The sequence below is a fragment of the Trachinotus anak genome, unplaced genomic scaffold (genome assembly GCF_046630095.1).
Source record: "Trachinotus anak isolate AG129_WGS33_773 ecotype Australia unplaced genomic scaffold, CSIRO_AGI_Tana_v1 ptg000018l, whole genome shotgun sequence".
Taxonomy (NCBI): Eukaryota; Metazoa; Chordata; class Actinopteri; order Carangiformes; family Carangidae; genus Trachinotus; species Trachinotus anak.
The window spans coordinates 1111127-1131608 of NW_027273869.1; the positions used below are offsets into that span (position 1 = coordinate 1111127).

At 44.0% G+C, this 20482-nt stretch overlaps 1 protein-coding gene across 4 annotated transcripts; it reads left to right on the plus strand.

Moving 5' to 3' along the window:
- The first annotated feature begins 397 nt into the window (after nt 1-397).
- On the plus strand, nt 398-20026 carry tmpoa (thymopoietin a). Of its 4 annotated transcripts, none has more exons than XM_071501640.1 (8): nt 398-994; nt 9029-9146; nt 10402-10551; nt 11062-11177; nt 17521-17694; nt 17981-18109; nt 18373-18473; nt 18865-20026. In XM_071501640.1, the coding sequence occupies exons 1-8, from the start codon at nt 752-754 to the stop codon at nt 19277-19279; spliced, it is 1446 nt and encodes a 481-aa protein (XP_071357741.1). In that variant the 5' UTR covers nt 398-751; the 3' UTR covers nt 19280-20026. The 4 variants fall into 4 exon arrangements, with proteins under 4 accessions (XP_071357741.1, XP_071357742.1, XP_071357743.1 ...); XM_071501641.1 differs by having other exon boundaries at nt 17981-18100; XM_071501642.1 differs by lacking the exon at nt 17981-18109 and having other exon boundaries at nt 399-994.
- Nucleotides 20027-20482: the final 456 nt, after the last annotated feature.

Sequence of the window (20482 nt, forward strand, 5' to 3'; positions counted from 1 at the left end):
TGTAGGAGCAAATGTAGAAAACAGGAGACACGTTCATATGATTGTTGCGTTTTCACAGGGACTGTCACGTTCTCACAGAAATGTCAGAAACGTTTCCTGTATCTATTTACTGTGTTTATGCCCTACACGTTAATGTGCACAGCTAAGCAGCTCTTTCACTTTCACTCTAAGCGGCAACAAACTATGTCAGAAAGTAAAACAAATATAGTAGTCAAATTTCACCATTATATACCGACTCGCGTCATTAACAGCTGGGGGTTCTCACTTCAGATATCCAGCCTGGCTGAAGCGCGTGCCAGAAACTCGTGACGTGCGGCTCATTTTCAATTGTTGCGTGTTTGTTCCTCCAATGAGGAAGCGTTTTCTAAGAAGGCCTGGCCAATAGGAGCCGGTCTCCACAGGCAGTCACTTCCGGCCGGGTCATCCTCATGTGTAGCAGCTGCCCGGTGCAGATTTCTTCCACAACACCTCCTCACCCAGAATTACTTTCATTTCCTCAGCCTCCTGTGCGGAGAAGGAAGAGAGAGCAGCGACAGCAAGTCAGATTCCTCTTCTTGTTCCGTCCTCCTTTTATATCTGTAACACACGTCTTATACCAAATATTTGGCTTTACGAATCAATTCCAGCAAGAGGCGCTGGTTAGCCGCTCCGCTTAGATCAGCCCCCTCCGTTTATTCCCTTTTCTCTCTCGGTATTAGCTAGCTAACTTACCCAGGCCACGATAACTTAGTCTCTCCATCTGCACGCCGACATGCCGGAGTACCTGGACGACCCGTCTGTGCTCACCAAAGACAAGCTAAAGAGCGAGCTGCTGGCCCACAACGTGGACCTCCCGAGCGGCAACCCGAACAAGGACGTGTATGTGCAGCTTTATCTGAAGAACCTGACCGCTCAGAACAAGAAGCATGTCACCGCCACCACTCTGGACGCCTTCTCCAGCGACGAGGAGCTGCCGCCGCCCGTGGTCTCCAGTAGAAGTCGCTCATCCGGCAGAGTGAGTTTTGTCATCCTTATCTGAGTTAACGTTAATTCCAGTTTCATGTGCGGGAGCGCGTCCAGGAAGCGGGGGGGGGGGGGGTTGTTAAGTTCCTCCAACCTAACTCAAAAGCAGTGAATTTGTTTTCTTGTGATCACCGTAGATCTGTGATTTACCAAGCTCAGGTCTCTAAATAAATACACCGCAACCATGCATTTATCAACTGATTCATTTTTGATTAATCGATTACTCGTCAGTAACGTTGTCACTAAGCGTCCGAAATATTAACTACTCAAAATCTTTGACCATCATTCAACTCGACTCCGTCAGCTACAGGGTTTTTTTGGCCAAGGTCCCCTCCCAAAAAAGTTTAGTTTTTACTTGTTGTACCACAGCAGGGGACAGAAGTCTCCTGCTCCAACATGCTGGAGGAGGGACTTCAACAAAACAATACTACAACCTTCCACTGCTTCACGGAGAGAAACAGTTTTTTAACTGTAGCTGTATCTGAAGTGGAGACTGGGTGGGGTCTCTGCCCTTCAGCCTGTTAATCATTTGCTCTTTGACATGATAATTTAATCAGAGCATTTTGATTGGACGGATAGAGACACTGCTTTACCTGTTATTGAATGAAATGAAATTATGCCAAGATGCAGAAACTGTTAACGGCCAGATAAAGAGGCTGATGGGTCTTTGTTGATTTTGAATGAATGACTGAGAGTTTTTGGAGGTTTCTCAGCATTCCTCAGTTGTTTTAATAACACTAATCCTCTCTCAGCCAGTCACTGGCTGCATACTTCACTACCCTTAAACAGTTCAAAGATTTCCCTCTGAAGCATGACCTCTAAAGCCTGATGACTTTAAGAAGTGCGGCCACCGGCTGGTTTTATTATTTTTTTTATTATTAAATAATAATTCAAACAGCCATAATATCAGAGGAGAAGGAAGAGGAGGAAACTAGAGGAGTGTGCAGTTTTTTCCACACAGGGCTGTGTCAAGTGATGGATGGAGAAGCTTTTTTAATTCATGTTTTGAAATTAGTTTTCATTTTTGGTTAATTTTCACATTGGACATTTTTTTTTTTTTCTTTTATATACTGTAGTTTCTTAAATTTTCAATAGCCTACTTTTTATTTCCCAGTGATGTGTTGTTTTATGAGTTCATTTCATGCATACTTTGTTTTAATGTAGTTTTCTTCATTCTTTCATCAGTAGTTTGGAGGTTTGATGCCTGTGATTTATGCTCTTACACCAAAGTCACTGCGTTGATTAATGTGAACTGTGTATCACCTGTTCCGTTTGTAGAGAAACTGAACCAGCGGTGGGGGGTGGGGGGCTTTGGGCTGTGTGAACAAAATGAACGTGGTGAATGAGAGATGACAAGTCAAACATGTGGGAGTGTACATGTTTGTCTCATTCATTCTCTGTTTCCTGCAGTAAAGAAAAATATGTACAGATGTAAGGCTGGATATGTTCTTCACCTGTCAAGATTTACATTCATGTCTGTTCCTCTTTGAACTCACAGTTGAGAATTTATTCAGAGCCCCCCCCAGTCAGGTAAAGGTCACCAGGCTGTTTGTTTGGAACTCTTTGTGCTGTGAGCTGTGGACAGTGAAGACCATCAATCTTTTATGAGAATAAATGGTGACAGGGAGAGAGGAAGCTGTTTATACCGAGTATCACAAGCCAAATCAGTCTCACCAGTTAATTAGGCAGGTGTGTGTGTGTGTGTGTGTGTGTGTGTGTGTGTGTGTGTGTGTTTTCATAAAGTGAACTTTGAATCTCTAAACTGTGAAGTATGTGCTATGTTATAGATCATGTAAAGGGTGTAGTGAGAGGAATGCTGGGAGGTGGTGCACTGTGTTTAACGGGGGCCCCCATGTGGAGTTACTGCTTGTTTACAGTCACCTGTTTACTGTTTGTTAGGTTTGACTAGACACACCACACATTTAAGAACCACCAGCACAGCCTTCATTAGTGAGAGTGAGTGTTTACCGAATCACCGTTGCTCATGGATGATACTAGTCTGACACAAACCTCTGGACAGCGGGGCCTGTTGCTCTACCTTACCCATTAAATACTCCAGAGTTGTAGTAGTGAACTCAAGTCAGAGGACATACCTAACCCAATCATAGTTTTCACTTTATTCTGTCCAAACTTTTCTGGGAGTCGTCTTTGCCCTCCTCCTCCCACCTCCGTGTTTCATGGTTGACTGGACCCCACTTCATCCAACCACATTTATTTTGGTTTCATCTGACTGAAGACTGTAAAAATTAATCAGGCTTCTTTTCATGTTCTTTGGCCAAGTTTAATCTACAGTTACTTTATTCCATAGAGGTTGACTTCATGTAACGTCCTCTGTACGGTGTGATCAGTGACTGAAACACGTGTTACCACAGATAAACCTTGTGCCAGACTGTGCCCAGTTCGAGGATGTGGTTTTCTTTAGCACCTAACCACTGCTGCACTTAAAGTAATCCAGTGACTGTAAGATTGATGCAGGTTTCAATCATTTAACATTTTAGTGATATTGCACAGGGAAGTACTCAGTTTGGTTGTATGCATTATTATTATTATTATTATTGTTATAGCTAAAATAATCAATCAATTAATCTATTTGTCAGTGGACAGTGGACAGGAAATGCAGGTGGTAACTCAACCTGGATTTATTAGACTTGGATAATTTGAACCCTGGTCGGGTCTTAGTTACTAGGAACCAAGAAGTCATGTGAAGACCGGCATGTTCATACCACGGTCCAAACGGAGAGCAAGAGGAGCTTCATGCTCGTTAGCTGAAGCTTCCAGGTTTTCAGACCAAACACTGTAAACCTGCTGTGTTCCTGCCTCCTGGAAGCTTGAACTTAACTAACTCATAGCTGCTCCTTGTGGGAGGACAGTTGCTGCAGACAGCAGACACCGTCTGTTTCAACAGTCGCCCAGTTTTATGGAGAGAAAGCATCAAGCCACTGCTTCTGTCCAACTGAGCACAGGAAATGGTTCAGCATCTGGTCTCATGATCAGTTCAGAGCAGAGCCAAAACGACCATCTCGGCTGTGTGAAATAAAATCCTTGCACTTTCCCCTGAAGTCAGATTTTTTTTATTTCTCAGGAGTGTGATAATAAGATAAGATAAGATCGCCTTTATTAGTCCCACAGTGGGGAAATTCACATTGTTACAGCAGCAAAGTGGCAGTGCGGAGAAAAGAAAGCTACAAAGAAACTGCAATGACATATATTTAAGAAAGTTAAATAATAAGAATATAATAATATACAAATTATATATAGTGTACAAAATTACATATTAAATACATACAATAATAATACATATTAAATACATACAATAAAAATGAAGATATTCCTCTATATGCTTCGAGAGAGACTGAGACTGACTTAGAGCTACTGTCTAAATCAATGTGTGTGTGTATGTGAAATGTAGGAGTGTGTTTATGAATTCTGCTGGTGCCTCATTGGATTCATCCTCTTCATTGAGGAAATACTTTGCTCAGGAAGACGCTGTGCTCAGACTGCCTCCCCGTGTGTGTGTGTGTGTGTGTGTGGTAAAAAGTCAGGGGCTGTGGAGAGACGCAGCTTGTGTGTAATTAGTTTCTCTTTGGTTTTCTAAGCTGCTGTAGTGTTGTATAGTTGATGTTTATCTTGTGAAACCTGATGCTCACATGCCTTTTAGATTATAAGCTGCTGGTATGAAGTGCAGGTGGAGGTGGGCGCACGGGACAAAAACTCATTCCTGACATTTTTGAAATATTTCATGGGAACTTTTCAAACCAAACCCTACAGACTCAAATATTCTAGTATAATAGTCTTTAATGCTTGAAGTTTTCCCTCCTTTAACTCTGAGAAGAATGCGCTGTAAAGTACAAGGAATGTGTGACACCAGTAACGTGAAGAGTTGTGGCTAATCTAAGTATAGTCACTCATGGTAACCACACGTGCTCCATTGTTAATCAGCCAAGCAGTGAGTTACATCATGCAGCCACAGGCCCTGGCACGTCTGGCCCTCAAACTACTCCATCTACGCTTCAGTGAGGAGTTGTAAAGGAAAGTCTGACAGTGTGGTAGTGAGTTTACTCCACAAAGCTGTGTGCCGAGCCAAGCTGTGAGCTCAGAGTTCGATTATGCCTTTTAGGCCAGGGTGTGGTCTGCAGAGGACGGAGTACAGACAGCGTCTTCCCTCCTTTCCTTCTCCCAGCCTCCCCAGCCCAGGCTGCTGTGATTATGAAACAGTCTGGCTCACATCCAGACCAAACCCTGTTCAGGGCCCACTGAGAGCCAGCCACAGAGCAAGACGGCCTCTCTGTGTGTCTCACATTAGTACATGCTGTGAACTGCGGCAGTGCCTCACTGCTGAAACTGAGCACATCATCTTTGCATTCTTCACATTTTCCTCTGGTTTGTTTCCAGCTGAGTGAAGTGCACAGCGATGTCCACAGACACTTTAAGAGTGGACCTCTGTAGTCATGTGGGGAGAAGTAGGTTTGGTCTGGTGTGTTTGTCTGAAGGTGCTGCTCCACCTCCACCTTCAGTCAGTCTCAGTCTGACAGCAGAGGCTCTGTAGTGGCATCAATAATAATAAGATGGTTTTCATTCTTACTATCTCTGTTTCTATTTGAATGCCTTCCACAGACAAACTCAGCCTGGAGCTGGTGCTCAAGCTGTTTTCAGTGACAGTGCAACAACGTAACAGTTTACAGACACAGCAAAGACTTAAAGTGAAAAGATGAAGTCAGATTAAACTTGAATCTAAGTAGCTTCAGCTTCATCATTATCCATCAAGACTCTTCAAAGGGAAGAGTTGAGGTTTGTGCCATAAGAATGGATCCAAAGTTGAAATGATTCCTTAAATCAAAGATGCTTTAATGTACATTTTATTGTATTGCACCAATGGCAGTGTTAATACACTGGACTTTAAGTTTTGATCCACATTCAGAGGACACTCATTATAGATGGAGAGTTGATTCTGTCACATCTCAAACTTTCTTTCTGCTGTAGACACACATGCAGGAAGAGTTTCACCTGTAGCTGTCGATGTTTTTAAAACCCACATATGTGGAACAAATTACTCTGTCTATTTTTAATGAGAGATTATTATTATAATTACCTGTGTCTGTCTTACTGTAGTCCATACTGTAGTCCAGACCATATAGAGACCAATCTGGTCAGTGAGGCTTCATCCTCAGCCCACAGTGTGGAAACCCACCGTACTGGCTGTGTCTGGCCTCCTGCCATCTTCAACTTGCCTGTTAAAAAAATCCTGCAAGTTTAGCTACAGATGAACTGTGTGGCCCAGAGCTGTTACACATTTCCACTTTGACTGTTCATCATCTGCATCCTCCTGGTGATGCTCTGTAGGCTTCACTGCAGCCTCCTCCAGCTCCTGTAGTGTGTGTGTGCGGTCTCTGTGATTCAGTCTGGACCTCAGCAGGTAGCCTGCAGCTCAACTGGATTCAGATCAGGTGACTGACCCGGCCCGTCGAGGATCCCACCTCTTCACCCTGTTTGTCTCAATAGTCCGTTGAATGGTGCTGGTGTAGTTTAGTATGTTTTTGGCAACATGCACCTGAGATGATCTGATCACAACAGCACCACTCTGAGTTTCTGTCTGTGCTCAGATCATTACAGTCTGACAGGGACAGTGCATATGTGAGGCAGCATGATGACTAGGTTTTTTTTAATTATTCTTGCTCAATTGTTGACACAAAAACAGCGGACCTAGAATGTGATTTAAATACATGGTCCATGGTTTGATATTATAGTTTACAATGTGAACTTTGCACACTTTCATATTGAAGGAAACAACAGTGTTTTGTTTGACTGTACAAGAAATTTCAGTTCCCAAATTCTGAGAAGGGATTTCAGCAACATTGGTATTTATCTAATATAACTGAATCATCAAGGACTGAGTTAAATCAAAATGAATTGAATCTGGACTTTGTGAATTGAAATTGAACCAGGACATCAGTGCTGATATTCTGCCCCAGTGAACACCCAGTATAGTGCAGGGGCACATGCGGTGCATGTACACCTTAGTTATAGTTTATATCAGGACTCCAGAGCAGAAACTGGGGCAGCTGTGTGGGTGACTGTCACTGTGCATCACTTTAAGACTCCTCTGCAGCACAGTTCTATCATTTAAAAATAAGCTGGTTGTAAACATGTCAGCATGTGAGTTGTAAACTGACTCACGCTCAGGTAAAGAATTTCATACACACAGACTTTATTTACTCAGAGGCAGAGCCTCGTTTGGCTGTGAGCCAGGGAGGAGACACAGAGCTTCATTTCAGAGGATGCTGGCTTCAAACACTTTAATTTCCTGTAGGTTGGTGGGGGGGGGGCTGGCTTCAGCCCCTCCGAGCACCAAACACCTGCAGAAGATTGAAGGAAACTGCTTGTCCACATCTCACGTGCGTCCACAAATCTGTAGAAGTCATCAGTGAAATGAAGCAACACGCTTGCATATTCCTCCTGCATCTTTCAAACAGGCAGCCTGAGGTATAACAGCAACCTGGAAAACAGGTTTCTGTAACTGTCTGGAGTTGGACTGACACAGCTCTGCTCTGAGAGAGAATACTCTCAGGCTACATCCACACCACTGTGTTTTTCGTTTTAAAGCAAAAATGATCTCCGTCCAGACAAGCGCTTCAGCGCCGTATCAGAAAAGATCTGAAAACGCACATATGACCATTCACAGACACTGGGCATGCACGAGCTGGTGTAAACAGGAAGCAGACTGTCTACTCTTAGATGTGTTCAGCTGATTAGTTGCAGAAAATATGACGAATGAGGGAAGCAAAGGCAGTTGTAGCGTTAACGTGCAGGATTTCACTGAACAACAGCTGCTAGCAAAGACAACAAGGTCAGTAACACTTGTGGTTCCTGTTTTCACTGCTGGTTGTCACCGCTGATAAGACCCAATCAGGGAGCGTAGCCTTAGCCAGATGAAGGTTCACAGGAGGCTGTGTGGAGGTGAACATGTGCACTGAGCAGCCATTGTGTTAATGTCATCTCCTCTTTTTGCCTAACCCTCTAACTGCTTGAAAAAGGAACCATCCCACTGTTTCACCTAAGACGGAGTTCCTGCAGCGGAGGTCAAGGATGTGTTTATTTTTTTCCGCACACCTTCTTGTCTTCTTCTTCTTCTTGTGCTTTCCCAAAGTGGTTTTGAAGCTCAGGGTGAGTTGCTCCACCGTCGTCATCTTGGCAGAGCCCGACTCCGCCACTAACTCCCTGCTAATTTAAAAATTGTCAAAGAGGTGGGGCGTGTGTGGAGCTGAGACCAGTACATGTTAGTTTGTGGCAAGCATACGCTCACCCACCTGTCACTCAAAGTGGCCACGCCCTTTAGCCTTACTAAAATGAAAACAGGTGAGTGTGTGTGTGTGTATGTATGTATGTATGTATGTATGTGTATGTATATATGTATATATGTATATGTGTATATATATATATATATGTGTGTGTATATGTATATGTGTGTGTGTGTGTATGTATATATGTATATATATATATATATGTGTATATATATATATAATGAGAGAGAGAGAGAGACATTTAACATGGGAGTCCATGGAGACTGACTCACTGTTGGAGCCAGACTCTAGTGGTCATTAGAGGAATTACTCTTCAGTGTTGATGCTTCATGATTCGCACCTGGAGTTTGATGCTTGGTGAAAATACACTTTTATTGAACATGATAAAAGTCTAATCTTTATGACATTTACTGACATCTGTTGAACAAAACATATAGAAGCTACCAACTCGCTGTAGAGTCATCTGTAGCACAGAATAACGTAACATTAGTTTCTAAAAAGATAAGATGGAGCCCCCTCCTCTCTCCTCTCCTGCAGAAAAAATCATCAGAGCGTTGTCTTAGCAGTCACTACACAAACAGCCCACATCCAGAAAACAAACTGTCTGTCGTCTGACTTTGATGTCAGTACTTGCTGATTACATGGCCCGAGGCCAAAAATAAATCCATGGTAGTACCTGACCTGACCCTGATGAGTACAGTTCATCATCCCCTGTCGTCCTCCCACAGAAAGCCACCAGGAAAACAGACAAGGTTCAGCCAGATGAGCTGGACGTGACAATGCTGACCGACGAGGGCCTGAGGGACGAGCTTCTCAAGCACGGAGTGGACGTGGGGCCGATTGTGGGTGAGTGCTCACACTAGCAGAAACAGCAGCAGGGTCACATGAGGGTAAAGAGAGGTGACATCTGCCCTTTGCACACAGATACATATCTACACTTCTCTCTCTCTCACTCTCTCTCTCACACACACACACACACACACACACACACACACACACACACACACACATAGAGGAATGCAGTGTACTGGTTCTGCAGTCTCCACACAGGTGAAGGAATTCACAAGTGGCTTTAACATGCTAACTAATAGCAAGCCTGGAAGTGATTACACTGGAATGTGTTTGTCAGTTAGTTTCACATAGCAGGGCACACATGCATTATCACAGCTCACCCATTCTTTTTCAGAGAAATACTGTTCTTGTTCACTAATTTCAAAAGTGTCTACTTTGCCATTTTTTCTGTTAGTGTTACGCTACTGTCGATATAATGTGGAAAAAGGCAGCAAAGTAGAACCAGGTGGAGTTTAGTGCATTAAAAAATCTGTAGGTCAGATGTGTTGGGAAAGCTGCACACATGATTATATATAGCTGATCTGCCTATTGTTGTAATATTTCCATGCTCAAAATGATGTCCCTTAGGTTTCATGAGAAGATGAAACTTGTGTTTTGTCTTTTAGAAATATTGGAGTGTGGTCAGTGACTGAATGTGACCGGGGTGATGGCTGGTCTGTCACCTCTTCAGATTTGTATTTAAAACATTTAAAACACCTTCTGCCCAACTGAGCTCCAGATGTAATGTCCTGGCCTTGTAGCCACGCCTCTAACGTGAAAATGTGAATGTGTATTGTGCTATTTGCAAAATGTGCAGAATTTGAGCGTCAGTTTGTTTGTTTGAAATTGTATACTAATTATAACTAATTATACTACACTAATATAATTTAGACAGATGTAGATGCTGAAAAGTCAGGCGATGACTTCACCTTTTACTCAGAGCTTTTTGTCCTGCAGCTGTTCTGTGGTTACGCATGTTGGCACAAAGAATTAACCACAACGTTTACTTTACAATTGGTTAGATAAATACCAAATTACCACCGAGCCTAAATTAAGATTAGGCTGAAACATCAGCAGTAACCAGCTCACCAGCATTATACCTCTCTGTGGTATATGACTCACCACAGCCCTGTCAGGATTGTAAACACAAGAGTGCTTTGTGTAATTTACTGTAGCTACACAGCCACCCCCAACCCCCTTCCACCCTTCACGTGTGGTATCATCTTGTACAGGTGTAATGTGATTTTTTTTCCCCCTGCTCCTCCACCAGCTTCCACCCGTAAGCTGTATGAGAGGAAGCTGCAGAAGCTGCTGGACGATGGTCCTGCACAGCCACAGCTGCCACAGCTGGTTCTCACTGACATACAGGTCAACCACAACGGCAAGTCAGAGTCAGACCTGTACAGTGACAAAGAGGATGGTAAGAGCAGTGTTACTACAGCCATACTGATGACATGTCCTGGTATCTATTACTAATGTTATAATCTAATATTATGTATCACCACACTGGAATAATGAGTTGGTTTGTTGTTGCCTCCTAACAACATTTGCATTTACATTGGCAACCACAGAGTGTGCTCTGTTCACTTCATTTACCAGTGAAAACCAAGCTGCAGAGACTGATAACTTGCTCCAGATGGATAAGTCACAGTACTGAGCAGTTCATTGCAGCTGTGATGGTGACAGTGGGACAATGGGATGAAAAATCTTACTTGTAATTTTCAAGCCATTGCAGCATCTGAGGTTAAAGAGCCATCTGAAATCATTTTATTTCATCATGAGCAAAAAAAAAAAAAAAAAAAAAATATCAAACCTAGAACCTGATCTAAGGGAAGAAGTTAAAATAAGAGCCTGTGTTTTACCTTCAAAAAGGTTCTCAGCATTAAAGCATGTACATGTATGTGACAGCGTGCAACTGTGTTTTTGTTAGAAGTGACAACAGCGGCAGAACCAGAGCCTGAACCAGCTCCACTGGTGGAGAGACCAGTGAGGAGCCAAGGGAAGACACCCGTCACCGGCCGCACCCGCAGCAGCCAGCACCACACGGTAAGAAACAACCCTTCAACAAGCAGCTTCATTCACTCACAGGGAGACAAGCTCATCAGTCCGGACACCTCTACACCTCCTAGAAATGCTCCTGGCTCCAGCGTACTGTCTGTTAGTACATTGAGACGAGTTTGTTTCCTGAGCTGTGAGTGAGCAGCTGACAACAAACTGCAGACGAGCTGGATTCACCGATCTCCGTCCCAGCTGTAGTTTGGACATTGACAGTGTCGCTCCAGTGCTTTTCTAACTGGAAACCTGAGGAGCAGAGGAGCTGTCTGTTTCCTGGTGTAATTGTAGGTTGAAAGCATTTTGTAATGTGTCCCACCTTTGACAGTTTTGTGTTGACCAGTAATCTGATCTGAGATTTACTCTTATTGTGAAAGGCTTTTATTCAGTTGTATTCATATGTGCTCACAGTAAGCAGCTACAGATACACTGAGGTTGGTTTTCACACCTGACCTGTTTGCTTCAGTTCAGATGAAGTTTCATGTTTTTCCCTGTTTGGTTCCATTCACTCTGGAGAAAACCAGACAAACAGATGGAGGAGGTGGGTCTCGCTCTGGGGCTGTGTCGCCTCTGAGCAGTTTGTGTGTGATGGCAGAGCAGAGCAGACCAAAAACAGGACTCTGTTATAGTAGATTAGTAATTTTAGCTTGACTTCAAAAGCACAGCTACTTGAAAATCTAATAATTGTTGGAAGAATTGCAAATGTGTGTGGAGTAAACTGATAAATCAGAAAATACAGTCAGCAGTTAAAACCCTTGTGTGTGTGTGTGGGTTTTGGCAGTCACTCATTAAAAACTGAAGTGAAGTGTTGCGACCACTCAGTAACTGCCCCTCCTCCTCACAAACGCACTCTCTGATTGGCTGTTCTGGTCAGCGATGTGGTTGAAAGCATTTTATCAAATCTCTTTAAGTTGTTTGTTAGGCGGCTTATGAAAGCGTCTGTTAGTTAGAGGAATGTAACGTGTTAACTTCACTCTACGCAGTCGTCACAGCAGATCATCCACAGCTGCTTTGACATAACTTTGACACAGCCTGGGTTCAGGGGGAACTGGAGATTAAAACACCAATACAGGGATCAGCAGGCAACCCGCTCTCTCACCTGAAAAAGATCTAACGTCCTCTAACCACTTTAACGCAATTGGTCATTTTATTGGGACCAATTATCCACTAATAGAAACGATGGTCATTAACCTTCAGACCTGAAACATGGACATTCTTCTGTGCTGAAAGCTGATGGCTGTAGCATCGGAGAGAGATTGACAGTGAAGACAAATAAAGACTTCATTTCAGCATCTTAAGCTGTTTTTCCAGTGTCCACCTCCAGCAGGCGAAGCTGGCGTTCAGCAGCTGTGTGGAGTGTGGAGCAGGTATGGAGCAGGCTGGCTCTGATTATGCAGTTTCCTGTGACACTGGCAGAGGGAGCAGTCTCTCTTTTTATTGGAGCGTGGTCACACCCAGCTCAGCGTGAGCCTGGAGGTTCAGTGTCTCAGTGCTGCTCGCTGCCTGTCAGACTCAAAGCACATGATGTGGATTAGCTGCTGCCGTGCACACACTGACTCTCTCCTCATCCCCTCAGCTCCTCTGGCTGCTCTTCACCTCCATCTGCTCTCTAGATTTTCCTTTGATATTTCATGTCCACATTTCCACACAGTTGTTATTGTAATGGTAAAATCTGGACAGTGCCCCCCTGGGAAATTGACCCTTTACTATCACTATACTTTACTGTACCATTTACCTTTGTTTTATTATAGTATATTGTAGTAAATACTACAGAGTGAACAGCCTCCTCGGCGAAACTGCAGTGTGAAGTGTGGTGTTGGATTGTGAGGTGTGTAATGTTGGCCCCGATTGTGATTGTGAGCAGCTCCTCCTGCTGTTCACATGGTGAACGTGCACCTGTTGAGCTGAGGCCTGGAGGAATGAGAGGCACGTGAAATGTGGTGAGATACCAATGATGATCTGATGTGAGGTGTGTGTGTGTGTGTGTGTGTGTGTGTGTGTGTGTGTGTGTGTGTGTGTGTGTGTGTGTGTGTGTGTACACACAATACACAACACAACAGAAATGTTTCCAGGGGGACACTAAAAAGTGATGAACCTGGCTGGGAGGCACTTGCATGGATGTTGTATAACACTATAACACACTTGTTCACTGCTTTTGCCTTCAACAGTCACACATCATTCAGCAGGTTCCTCACTTTTTAATGTCCCCTGGAAACATTTCAGTTGTGTTGTGAGTATCTGCAGCGCGTCTGTGTATTAGGTTGTGTTGTGAGTATTTGCCTCATGTGTGTTTGCAGACTGAAGCTGTTTTGTGAATGTGTTTGAGTTTTGTCTGTTTTCTTGTGTTTCTAAGCTGTGGTGTGTTGAGCTCTCTGGGCCACCATAGAAAAGTCAAACACTGGTATTTTCTTTGTCTGCTGATATGAACACAGCATGTGTGTAGAGAGAGCAGTTGATGGATGAGGAAGAAGATGATGAAGAGCCCAGTCAGGGGTACAGCTGCTTCATACCTGGCTTCACAGAGGTGTCTGCACAGATGTAGCACATTCATCTGTTCCTCTGTTTGCTGCAGCATTTGGGAAGATCCACGCAACATGATCCACACGACACGATCCACACTGCAACAAGACACAAAACAAAATGACCATGAAATGAATATTTGCGAAAAAGCAGACTTGGAGTCTCCGGCTCGCTCATCCTCAATTATTCATCCTCCATCTGACTTGTCAAATTTTTTTCTATAATTGTCACTTCCTGTCTTCCCATATTCGTGGACTCTGTCCCTGTCTCCTGGTCTCTGTGTCCCAGCAGAGAGTGCTGGAGGATCTCTGGCCTGTATTGACAGATCCTGTCCCGTTAGAGTCTAACAGGAGGGTTCACCACAGGTGGGATAGTCCAGCTCGGGCTGAATCTCACTCCGCCCCGTCCAGACGTGTTCAGGTAGCTCTGGGCTATGGCAGGATCTCTGCATGGACTCACTGGCCTGTTGGTTCCGTGGTTTGCATGTGTGCAGATGTGTTGGTCTGTGGAATGCTCCCTCCAAGTATTCACTGTCTCTTGTCATTGTGTCTCAAAGTGCACTCGAGGGTGGGCATGTGTAGGCAAAATAAGTGCATTATCCACAAGGCTGGTGGTCACATTACACTCACTGCTCTGCTCTGATGAAGGACTAGCACAGACATGGGCTGTTTGGTACTTTGCATTTTCCTGTATCACCCCCGTTTATTGAAGATCCTCAGGTTGGTTTCATTTGCTGACGTAGCCGCCTCAGAGTCCAGCAGGGGAAACTCTGTCCCAGAATGTGGGCCACAAACCGAAGAAGATGGCTGCACAAGTCCCCACCCAGGTCTGGAGAGATCCTGGGAGCCCCCGCTGGAAGGTGCCCTCACCTGCTCATTTCTAGGGGGAATTCCTTGAATTCAGAAAGACCTTAGAATTTTTGTGTAGCCTGTAACATGGGGGTGAGGGGGTGGGTAAACAAAGCTAATAAATAAATGGCTAATGAAGCAGGACACTTGAGAGTGAAGCCGTGTTGTTCAAAAAATCACAACACAGAAAAATCAGAAAAAGTGTGGAAATCTTTTTAGGTTCTGAACCATAGAACAAAAACAAGTGAAACAGAAATGATCTATTATTTAGATAATACGTTTTTTTCTTGTTCTAATTTTATGATGGATGCAGACTTAATTAATTACAGTAATGGTCCAACAGCTGACTAATGTATTAAGTTAAGATTTTAGTCCATAACATGAGCCTTTTGGCTGAGGTGTGAAACAGTCTGACACATTTAGACTCTCCCCCCACCTGCTCATCAGACGTTTCTCCATGTCGAGAGTGAAGGACGGACACATCAGGCTGCTCTGTAGTCAGCGCCTGGTGATTAAATACACCTCTGTCATGGCAGCAACAGAATCACTTCCTCTTCAGTGATTTTGCCTTCAAAATAAAAGCAGAAGATTTTTTTTTTTTTTTCAGCAGCAGCAGCAAGGCTGTTTCAAGCTGAATTGAGAGCATTTATTCTGAAAGGTTCTTGTCAAAGTTCAAAAGATTCTGTTCCTCACTTAGCCAACAGCACCGCTTCAGTAAATCCTTTAAACTTATACATATGTGTGACTGTGGGCTGCAGTGCCATACGTGAACAGTAACAAAACAAATTCCAGTTTAATATTTTATCAGTCAGTTTCTTAAATTAACCTTTGATTATGTTCTGACCTGCCATCTAATGGATTAGAAAAAAATTGACCCAAGACCAATCGTACTTGTCGCCTCCTGCTCCAGGGACTCTCAGTTTTGTAGCAGCTGATTGTACAGATACACTTTTAGACATTCAGTGTCTCACCAATCGCTGTGTGAAGTGATGTCATTGTTTCAGAGCGTCACAGATTGTCAGATGCTGTCGTCTGTTGCTCTGACAGGCACTTTGTTGATAGCATACTGAGGCGTTATCATCTTTGACTTGTGGGTACAGTCTCTGGCTGCTGAGGTTTAAACTAAGTTCTCAGGATCCTGAAAGAAACTGTTCTGCCCCCCCTTATCCTTCAAACATGTAGATCCACAGGTAAGAACTCTGGCTGGATCGTCCCAGACACAGTAAGGATTCATCTGACGAGCCCGTCGCTCTGCTCGATGCTGCTCTGCTGCAGGTTAGCCTGTTGTCTGTCAGCCTGAATATATGTAACACAGTCACAGTCGGTGTCTCTTCAGTAACAGCTGAATGTGTGAGATAATGCCAGTTAGTCACTATGCCTCCATCTGTTCACTGAATGGTGTATTGTAGAGTGGTGGTGTTCGGCTGACCAGCACACACACACACACACACACACACACACACATACACACACACACACACTGCACTGATTAAAGGCCGATATGACGCTCTTTTTACCACGAGGCTCCTGGTCACAGTTGGTGGATCATTTCCTGTTGTCACTCACACTGTGTCAGCCCCGTCTATGTGATGCACCATCAGCTTCAGTCCTTGGTCAGCGTCATACTGGATGTGTTGAGTCGAGGTGCTGCTGTGCACTCAGAGGCACTTTAACAGAGCTTACACATGAATAATATTGTACAGATCCCTCTGTCCAGTTTCAGCACCATAATCCACGCTAAACACAGTTTTCTGTTTTTCAGTTTTCTGTTCACTGATATTCATCACTTTCTGGATGAGCTTCACAATAAATGTCTTTAATATGGAGGCAGCTGTTGTACTGTGAAGCCAGACATGTCGACAGTGACACTCCCAGTTAGCAGCGATACCTCAGATTCACTGGATACTGTTTCTTGTAAAACTACAGTTTAAATAGGTCTTGTGAACACAGGGTCGTATGGCCTAAAATGTAATCACAATTTTTTAAAAAGTCACATCGGCCAATAATCATCATCATCAGGATAAATGTCACATCATTATTTCATTCAGGTTTAAAGGCTGATTTTTGCTTTGGAGAAACAAAGATGATTAATCATGATTTTAATTTGTTATTAATGGTCAGAACATGTCAAACACTCAACATTCAAAACAATTACGGCTAGAGTCCATCTTGTGATGGGATCCCACCCACCGCCACACCTGTCAGCATGTAGACAGTGGGCCACACCCACTCGGCCTTCACTTTGATCTCTTTGATGCTGCTGTGGTGACGCACTCTATTCCAGACAGACAGATATATAATCAAAACCACCGCTGTGATAGTTCCCATGACAACAGGTGTCTCCATGACCACATTTTGTCATGATCTCACACACAGACTCACAAGGTGCAAACAATAGCAGCCACGCCTTCAAGACTGATGAGAAAATGTAACTGGACTACAGCTCCTCTCAGTTCCTGTGGTTCACCTCTGTGCTTGCTCCCTGGACATTAATTATACTGAACATTTATCCAGCATTTGTTATTTTCTCTGTAGGAAAATTGCATTATGATAACTGTCATTACAGTTTATCACTCAGCCCTAAAACACAGTGACATTAGCAAGAGAGCAAGAACTGATGTTACATCTGATCAAGAGCAATAAACGACCTCGCTCATTCAGGTCAGGGCTGCAGGAATAATGGTGTATGGGCATATCCACTAATAGTGAAGAAGTGATGCATTGTAGTTACTGTCTCCTGTTACCTTACATAAGAATGATCCCAGCTTCTTCAGTGCAGTGAGGAGTCATTATATAGATGTTAGGTGTGGAGAAGAGAGCGTGTCACGGGTGTGGACTCTGTCAGCGGAGGTCCTCGGTGTAGATATCAGGACAGAACATCTGAATGACTGATGTAGACCAGGTGTGTGAGATTTCAGTCTGAATTCTGACTCCTTTTCTTAATTTGTGTATTTGTGTCGATGTGTCAGGAACCTGAGCCACAATCAGCTGCCAGGCCTTCATCCCCTCTGGTTCGCCTCACCAGGGTCGAGCCGGTCACCTTTAGCCCCATGTGTAACATCTCCCCCATTAAGCGTCAGGAGTCCCAGTGGACTGTGTCAGACCAGGTTGGATCCAAACCCAGCGGCGTCTCTGCAGCAGGGGTACAGCTCTACTCATCTGTGGCTGCACTCTCTTCTCTTTCTCTATCCCTCACTCTTCCCAGTGACAGACTGGTGTGTGAAAGCTGCTTTGTGTTTGTCAGGGCAGTGAAACATGAAGAGCTAACCCTCTCCTGTCTGTGGTTGATAGTTGTACTGATGAATTGGTCGATTGTGTGTTTGTGGTGTGCAGCTGTTGAGGGTTTCTGCAGGGACAGTTGTGTGACAGCTGAACTCTTGGCTGATTGAACATCCCTGACACACAACCACACACATTGTTTATGAGCAGGAGTGTGGCCCTCCAGACGTCCCGCTGCATAAACGGAGGCAGCAGAAAATCACCAGCTTCCTGTCCACGTGCAGCCCTGTGAAGACGCACAGCTACACACCGCTGTCAGAGGATGTGTTGGTGAGACAGGTAGACTGCTACACAGCAGAGGCTGTGACAGTGTCACACTCACAAAGTGGTTCAGGAACAAACATGGTGGTTGGCCCAGGTGGTCACATGGTGTGAGATGTATAATGTCAGCCAGGAGCACTCTGCACCTGCAGGTGACTAGAGTGAGGGAATGTGGGTAATTTTCCCTTTCAAATTCACCTACAGCAAGAAGCTTGCTAAGCTCACTGGTGAGATGCATTCATGAATCACTGGTGTTTGCTCACCATTGTTTTTGTCCGTAGGTGGAGAAGATCACAGCCAGCGACCAAAACCTGAGAGTGGATGAGAGCAATGTTCTGAAGGAGCTGTTCCCCAACGACATCAGCAGTCCAACGGGAATCACGTCAGTAACTCCTGACTCTCCTCTTTTCTCCTTATCAGTTATTCAGGTTACCATGTGAACCATGGTGAGGCTGTTTGGGGTGTGACAGTAAAACAGACCAATCGCAGGAGTCCACGATACTAGATCCAGTTTGTTTTCATCTGCTGACTGTGGACTCTGAGGAAAACAATGTTTTATCTGCAACTATATATTTATTCAGGGCAATATGGTACCATGGCAACACATATGCAAGTCAGTGTGAGGATTTTCTATGATCAGTCAGTTAACAGCAACAGACCAACTGAACCAGACTACAGGTGTGACAGTCACCTGTTAGATTTTGTTTTCAGAGACAGGAACAGTTCACCTAACCCTCAGGAAGCAATGACTCTAAAATCCTTGTCTCTTGTAGCGCCACCTGTCGGCGACCCATCCGAGGAGCGGCCGGTCGCCCCCTACAGTCCAGTGACCTGTGGAACAATGAAAACTGCCTCTTCTCACCAAAAACCACCAAGACCAGCAGCTCCTCGTCCTGCTACACAGAGAGCCGCACCGTCAACAGAATCACCAGTCTGCCCCCCTCCACCAGCTTCACCACCTCTACCTCCACCTCCTCTTTCTCCAACTCCTCAACCAGGCTCCTGTCTGCACCTCCCCCTGCAGGCCAGACCAAAGTAGTGCGCCGCGGCATGTCTGTGTGGATTAAGCTGTTCCTGCTGGCCATTGTGGCTGCGTTCCTGTTCTTGGTTTACCAAGCCATGGAGACCAACACCATCAACCCATTTGGATCCTCAGACACCTCAGTGGACAGTGGCAGCGCAGCATAGAGAGCACAGGAAGTGTCTGAGGGGAAAGAGAAGCTTGCTTCTATTCTTTAAATTTTTAGTGTGAATCTGCATTGTAGCCTTTTTGTTCACGGGTGCTGTGAAATTACCTCTGACATCAACGCCCGTTTGTTTTTCTCTTTTTCCTTCTTTTCTAAATCTTTTTTTACTGAATCCCTAAAGAGATGCGACGAAGCCATGTCAGTGACACTTCAAGGATCCATGACACTTGTGAAAGGACAGTACTGCATCTGCTGTTGTTTTGGTCCACCCACGACCTCACTGACAGTGAGGTCAGAACAAAGCCAGCCACTAATCAACGTTGAGGAACACAAGTCTAGATTTCATAGAAATAGGTGGACTTACTTTTTATTGCTATGTTGTGTGTGTGTGTGTGTGTGTGTGTGTGTGTGTGTGTGTGTGTGTGTTTGTACTGAATTTGTGTGGTTGAGATATTGTTTTCACACTTTGCCTTAGTTTCTGTCTCTGTTAGTCATTAACAGCCTTGAAGATGGAGTTCGAACCTGTAATTTTGTTTTGTACTTGACCATCTTTGTTAATGAGACAGGGAGGCTTGTTATAATCCAAATGCTTCTGAATCTTCTTAAACCTTACGCCAATATTTTCTTAATGTTCTCTTATATAATGTTCTCTTATAAATTTGGATGTCCCAGTGTATTCTACTTAATTATGTATTCACTGTCACAAATATTAAATATCCACTCAATAAACAATTATGTTGTTACTGTGCCTGACAGAATCATTCATGTTATTTTTGAGCATTGCACTCTTTACCAGTCTCTGCTGGACAATTAGTAACACTTTTTTTTTTTTTAATCAGTACAGATATTGGTGATGAAAACTCCTCACTTACCTGCAGTGGTTTCCAGCCACACTCAGGTTTGTATTGACGTTTGGAGATACTGTATGTCTCTGAGATTTCTGCCTCCAGCCCAACACAATGGAGATGAATGGAAATTAATGTGAGGACAGTGTTGTAGCATTCTCACAATTAATGCTAATATGCTGATGTTTGGTGGGTATGATGTTTACCATGTTGACCAGCTTAGTTTAGCATGCTAAAATATGCTAATTTATACTACACCCGAAGTGGAGCTGAGGCTGATGGTGTTTTTCATTCTTATTGCAGGTACTATGTCACATGATTTTGACCTGATGATGGTGCTAGAGGAAAACTTAGAGGCT

What these genes read in the sequence shown, in the direction of transcription:
- tmpoa (XM_071501640.1), top strand. Translation starts at nt 752, where the DNA reads ATGCCGGAGTACCTGGACGACCCGTCTGTGCTCACCAAAGACAAGCTA. An exon ending in GTACAGTGACAAAGAGGATG is followed by an intron (nt 10,552 to 11,061) that starts GTAAGAGCAGTG and finishes TGTTTTTGTTAG; the next exon opens with AAGTGACAACAGCGGCAGAA. An exon ending in GCAGCAGCCAGCACCACACG is followed by an intron (nt 11,178 to 17,520) that starts GTAAGAAACAAC and finishes TCGATGTGTCAG; the next exon opens with GAACCTGAGCCACAATCAGC.